Source organism: Echinops telfairi, unplaced genomic scaffold (assembly GCF_000313985.2).
Source record: "Echinops telfairi isolate 266 unplaced genomic scaffold, ASM31398v2 ScPeMD7_7424;HRSCAF=8462, whole genome shotgun sequence".
Classification (NCBI taxonomy): Eukaryota; Metazoa; Chordata; class Mammalia; order Afrosoricida; family Tenrecidae; genus Echinops; species Echinops telfairi.
Genome location: NW_022111324.1, coordinates 89,045,478 through 89,052,276, shown reverse-complemented (window position 1 = coordinate 89,052,276; position 6,799 = coordinate 89,045,478). Strand labels below are relative to the sequence as shown.

General features: G+C 38.8%; 1 protein-coding gene across 1 annotated transcript in view; it reads right to left on the bottom strand.

The window, feature by feature from the left end:
* Window positions 1-6,799, bottom strand: part of DISC1 (DISC1 scaffold protein) — a 420,830-nt gene that overhangs the window by 407,413 nt on the left and 6,618 nt on the right. Inside the window, 1 exon segment of the mRNA XM_004712208.4 lies at window positions 2,701-2,770. Within this exon segment, the coding sequence (XP_004712265.3) occupies window positions 2,701-2,770 (70 nt within the window).

Below are 6,799 nucleotides of genomic sequence, written 5' to 3'. Positions count from 1 at the left end.
ACATAATATCGTGGGCAAACGCAAGGGAGACTGAATCCTATCAGGTCTTCCACAGTGACCTGAGGCATGAAGAGGACAGAATGACACAAGAGTGACCATTGCAAACGTCATTGGAACTACTAAATTAGCCAACAGCACAACTCCATATTACCCATTAGAAATATCACATCACCCTAGCAATAATCAAAGTTAAAGAAAAGAAAACAGCAAATGCTTGTGATGGCATGGAAAGATTGGAATGCTAATATATTACTGGTGGGATTTAGAATAGTTCTCCCTGGGATTAAAACTTTTCTTTACCACTGTGGTCAATGAAATGACACTTCTTTCGAATGTTGGGAATAAAAATACCATTTGTTATAGCAATCTCACTACTTACTATATATCCTGGAGAAAGAAGAGGCATGATGTGAATAGATATCTGCACACCAATGTTGATCACAACACTATTTACAATAGCAAAAAGTTGGAAATAATGCAATTGCCCATAAATGAATAAATGGATTAACAAAATATAGTAGATACACACAATAGAATAATAGGCAACCTTAAATAATAATGATGAATCTGACATACCTTATAATAGGGTGAGCCTGGAGGACATGAGATTGAATGAAATTAGTGAATAATCAAAGGACAATATTGTTTCAGGCCACTATTATTAAAAGTTAAGAAAAGTTTTAATCCCAGAAAGAAATAGGGTAACAGGGCTGGGACAGAAAGGAAGGGTAAATCATGATTAAAGGGTAGAGAGAAATTAACTTGGATGAAGTGGAAGGACATGCAATAGGAGGAAGTTAGTACAAAATGATTCCATAAAAAGAAGACATTGGAAAGAACACACACAAAAAAAGATAACGGACAAATACTAATATATACACAGACCAGCAACAATGGTGATCTACAAGTGGATGCAAGCTAGACATGTAGAATGAACCAGGTGTGGGAAGAGTGGAAGTATACTCATATATGTGTGACAGCTATTTTTGCATGTGAGTTTACCTCTGATGCAAATGAATCCATGACTACAGTAGAACACAGGGGGCAAAGTTATGAAAACTCCTAGTTATAACCAAGCACCTTGAGGGAATAAGCCACTGAGTCTGGGAGCTCAGGATCACAGTCTCAGGAGACACCAAGGTCAATTGGCATAACATAGACCACAAAGACCATGTTCTACATCCTACTTTAGTGAGTAGGACCTGAGGTCCTAAGAGCTTGTAAGCAGACACCTAAGGTGCAACCATTCGTCTCACTAGTAGTTAAGGGGGAAAATGAGGAAAATTGAAGGTTAATATACCACCCTAAGCTCAGCATTCATGATCAGGAGACCAGAAGAACAAGATAGTGTCCAACTCCTCCTCCTCCTCCTCCTACTACTACTACTACTACTACTACTACTGAATCCTCTGAGAAGGATCCTATTAGAAGGTCCTAGATAAAGTGGGAGAATATTGTGGAACAAAATTCAACATTATAAAAATGACCGTGTTTCATGGTCTAATAAACACTGGTGGAACTCCAGACTATGATGCTTAACCACCCTTCTGGCACTAAACTCATTGCCCTATATCCATGGCTCAATTTTCAGCCAAACATATACTTATCTATAGGTAGGCATTTCTTAGAATCATGAAAGAATCAAACCTCAACCACTGGAGATCAAAATTGCAGAATTTATCCAAGGACAAATTTCAGAAGACAAGAAGCATTAGGAAGGAGAGAGGAATGAAACCCTGGGGAGAAAGTGGGACAAGTGATGTTACATTGTGAGGACTGCAATCAATGACATGAAACAAAATGTGTACAAAATGTTAAGTGGAAAACTGACTCACTATGTAAAGCTTCACTTAACTCACAATAAAAAGTTAAAAATAAAAAAATATTCAGAATTAAAAACAACAATAATTACAGTTTTTCGAGTTTAAAAAAATTGCTAGATCAGCTCTTAGCTGATGTTCATGATGTTCATGTTACTGAGGTCAAGATGTTCACTTATAATTTAAAATATCAAACTACGTGAGATCCCAGCCTCAGAACCCATCACATCAATGGTAGATCTATAGACTTCTCCCACCAGTTTCTGGACTTCAGCAATAGTTTCTTTAGCCATAGAGGGTAACAAGGTTGCTTCTCTTGGCTCATCAACTCTTGTTATGGTGCCTCTTTTAACATTTTCTCATGCCTCTAACTTCACTCCTCATGTTGTAACTTCTCCTTTCTATCTTAGACATTCTTAGCCAGGTCCCACAGAATTTGATGCATCTGACCCCTTTGGCATATCCTAGCATCTCTTGAATTCATACACTTCCTAACTCTGGGTCTGAAGTATATGAAGTCTGAAAGTTCCATGAGGGATTCAATCTGTAAGCATCATACGAAGGATATCAAGTCTCCATTACTTTCCTACTGTTTGTCACATTTAAGAAATGTTCAACAAATATTTTGATAAATTAATCAGACAGATAAATTAATGTCAGTTTATTATATAGTATCCCAAGTGTCTCTTGATAATCAAAGTTATAACCCAAAGGATTATGTAAAAGGCTTTGAAATCCATAAAATAAAAGTGTTGTAAAATAGTTGTTACTATGTGAAGCCAATCAACGGGCCAAGTTTCACAATTCATAAGCAAGGTAAGAAAGAGAAAGTGGGTCAGTGTAGGAAACAGAAGAAATAATAAATAAAAGTTAAGCTCACCTTTATCATAATCATCATCCTCAATTGCTTTGTCTTGAAGTTTCTGAAGCTTCAATCTTAAGGATTTTATCTGTTGGTTTGAGAAGAAAAAATGAAAAATGAGTTACAATACCATTCAAGCACACTTATTTTGCTAAAGCTAAGGACATTTTGGGAGGCGTTCTGGTGATGTAGTGGTTATGCACCGGGCTGTAATCCACATGGTTGACAGTTCAAAACCACCAGGAACTCCTTGGAGTAAGACTAGGCTTTCTACTGCCACAAGTTTCAGTTTTGGAAACCACAGGGAGTCACTATGAGTCAGTAATGACTTGATAGCATTGGGTTTGGTTTTCTTGGAAGGACATTTTGAAACAATTTCAAAACTAACTTCATTCTTCATAAAAAGAAAAATACACACACATACATTTTTTCCAGTGCCAGATGAATAGGTTTATTTTTTAAAGTTATGTAAATATATAGAGAGATAGAAATAATTTGAGCATAAAATCCACAGAAAGCTAGAATGTTATTTTAAACAAAAGTATCACACCGTGCTCTGTATGCATGAAAAAAATGTATAAGAACAAATAAAATTTCCTGACAAATGGTCTCTGTTCTAAAAATCACATTAAAATTATGAAAGTAAACACCCCAAAATTGCAATAGGAACCAAGAGAAGAACATTAACTTAAATCACAGGATGTTATGGCTACCTTTGTGTTTTCTTTGGATTTTGTCCATTTGAAACATTCACCCTTGAACATATTGAAGTCAAAACTATTTTGTCCTGTGTGGTAGAAAATGCTAATACTCATCTTTGTCTTCTATTCTTTCTCAGCTCATGGAGGGATTACATGTCTTTCTTTTTTTTTATTATTATTTGCTGTAATCTTTTTTTGTAATCATTTTATTAGGGACTCATACAATTCTTATTACAATCCATACATACATCAATTGTGTAAAGCCCATTTGTATATTCATTGCCCTCATCATTCTCAAAACATTTGCTCTCCACTTAAGCCCCTGGCATCAGCTCCTCACTTTTCCCCTCCCTCCTCGCTACCCCCTCTCTCATAAGCCCTTGATAATTTATAAATTATTATTTTGTCATATCTTGCCCTGTCCGACATCTCCCTTCACCCACTTTTCTTTCTTCCCCTTGTTTGGGTTAACTGGATATGAGCAGAAGTGATTTGGGCCACCTCTGGGCTGAAGTTCTTATAAGATCTTCCAGTGTTCTCTTGCCCTGTCTCAATCACTGAGAAGGCAGTGTGTCCAGATGGTGCAACCTGAGTGACTCTGTGGGGTAGAGCCCCCAACAATCTATGGGACATGAAACATAAACAAGAAACTCAACTTGATATTTTGCTGTTGTTTATTACTAGGTTATCCCAACTAGTACAATCTCTAAAGTCAAAGGCACAGTAACCCAACGGCCAACCTGTCAATTCTGACTCATAGCAACAATACAGGACAGATTAGAACAACTCCCTGAAGTTTCAGAGGAAGTAAATAGTCTCTTCTTTCTCCCTAGAAGTGGTGAAATCAATCTGCTGACCTTGTGGTTGGCAGCCACATAACCCACAATACCACCAGGTTACCTAGAGAAACAAATTCATTAACACTCATAAATGTGTAAGAGGGAATTTTATATCAAAAGCAATTATGCATCAATAAAACATCCCAGGCCAGTCCAGATCATGTCTATAAGTTCAATGTTAGCCCATAAGTCCAATATTAGCCCATGAATTCCTCGAGATTCATGTAGCATATGCAATGATGCAAAATGCAGGAAGATTACCGGCCAGTGGATAGAAAGTCTTATGAATCCACTGGAGGTGGAAGCATCTCCAGGGTTGTGACTGCCATCAGCATGGTTCCATGTGGCTTCTCAGCAAGAAGACCAAGGTAGAGCTTGTGTCTTGCCTCCAGAGAGGAAGAGAGAGAGTTCCCAGAATCCTCAAAATTAGGCCACGCCCACAAGGAGACATCTTCAGGCTGTAACCTGATAGACAGGCTACACTCTACACCTTCATTCTTTTATTAAGTTGACATGAAATTGTGTAACTACCACAGTCACTCACTCCCTGTGTTAGGCAGGGTTCTCTTGAGAAATGAAACCAGGATGCTTATGATTTTAGATAGAGAGATAGGTTTGTACAGTGAGAAGAAATATAACAGCTAATTAGGCCACACAGGAGTACAGAGGGTTCAGTTCAACTCACTTCTCTGGAACAGTTAATATACTAGAAGTTTTTCAACTCATGTGGGCTGCCGGGTTCAAGGTCAAGGAAGCAGACAACAGAATTCTCCCTTGGGCAAGGCAAGTAGAGTCTTCCCACAGGCAGCAAGCAGCAGGGAAGGTCCCCAACTGTTAGTAGTTCCAGAGCTTAGAAAAGCAGGCCCTGATGGCTTATCAAATGCATACAATGCAAGGCAACAGGATCCACCAGCCTCCAGCTCAATCGATGTACACGCCGGCAACATGGCAAAGCAGGTCTTGAAAGAGCTTCAAGCTCTAGTGACACGATCCACAGGTTGGCCTGGCCCACAGATAGTGTAGCTCACAGGTTAAGGCAGAGAACTAGCTAAAGCAGCAGCATGCTCCAATCACCTAGTTCTCCACTCCTGGAACCCTTAGGGTAACAGGAGTGAGGTACTAGAGAAACAAATCATAAAGCTGGAGAGTGGATGCTTGTTTGACCTCTGCCTCATGGTAATTTTTCTTCTTTGGCTAGTCAGAAGTCAGAAATGGGTAGTTTACTGGGTAGTTTTCTAGAAAAGTATATGGGAAGTTAAAGTTTTTTATTATTTTGCTTGATTGTTGTCTTTGGCTATACCTTTTTGAAATGGCAGAAATGAAGGTGATTAATGTATATTTTGAGATCAGGAGATAAAATCGACCCTTGAATTTCTCAGAGACCATGCTGTTTACTGAAAATGGCTGACAGAAGATCAAAATGACTGAAGAAAGCCTGGCCCTGGCTTCATTCAGTCAGAGGTCTAAGGCCATATTTTGTATCAAAGGAATAATTTAGATAAGGATTAAGATAAGATAGATAAGGATTGAACTTAACTGTTTGAAGAATTAAGTTTAGGATCTGCCTGTACTAGGTTTATACTGTTTTTTTCTGGCTATTGTTAATATATAATGATTGATAGATATGATTATTGGGAAGTATGAAAATAGAGAGCTTGGAAGCCCATTTGCCTTCTGCCATTAATTTGAATATTTAAATAGGTTAGGTAATGCCTGCAAAGAAAGCTCTGAAAAGCTAAGTTCCACCCAATGTCTTGAGCGCTCAGGACATTTGAAGGTGAAGAGACTTGCCTAGGGGTCTGTTGAGCGAGTGAAGGGCAAAAAGAACTCTTTGGATTTTGAATTGGTGGTTTGTGTCAGACCCTGGAAAAATGTGGAGCCATGAAAGGAACTCTCCGCTCTAGGACTGTTAAAGGGGGCCTATGGCCAGTCTGAAATGCTTGCTGGTGACCACCTGGATCCACTTGTTGAGTGGAAGTGAGAGAAACTCAGCAATAAAGAGATGGGTTGAGTCTGACCACTGGCACCCGTGGACCTGGTTCAAAGGGACTAGAGGAGACCAGGTTGACTGGTCTGAAGTTCATGACCTAGCACAAGGGGGTTAGGGTCATTAAGAATTTGTGATGGAGCCCATAGGCTAAAGGCACGGCAGCCAATGGGCACCCTCGTTAGGCTAAGTGAAGCAGCATACATTGAGTTGACTAGAACCTGACCAGATGAAGAACAGATTTTTGAGCCTGTGAACTGGGGTATGTTGCTGTTGACTTTATGGATAGCCTGTCCTGATGTGACTTTGCTTATGGATAAGAACTTCATAAGGTTCCAACTCGAATGAAGATTTTTCATATCAAAGAATATGATTGTCCCCTCAGAGCACTGGGTTGATGTAAGTGGGCATTATAGAAACTGGATACCCAAAATGGGAAGGATATAGGCATAAAGTGTCTGGCTTACAAACTTTCATAGGTGGGGGAATATATTCATAGGATTATAAGATTATGAAATTGTTAGGCATGTTGTTAATATTCAATTGTAGAATATTATGTTTAAATGAAGCTGGCACATATTGAAGTGCAT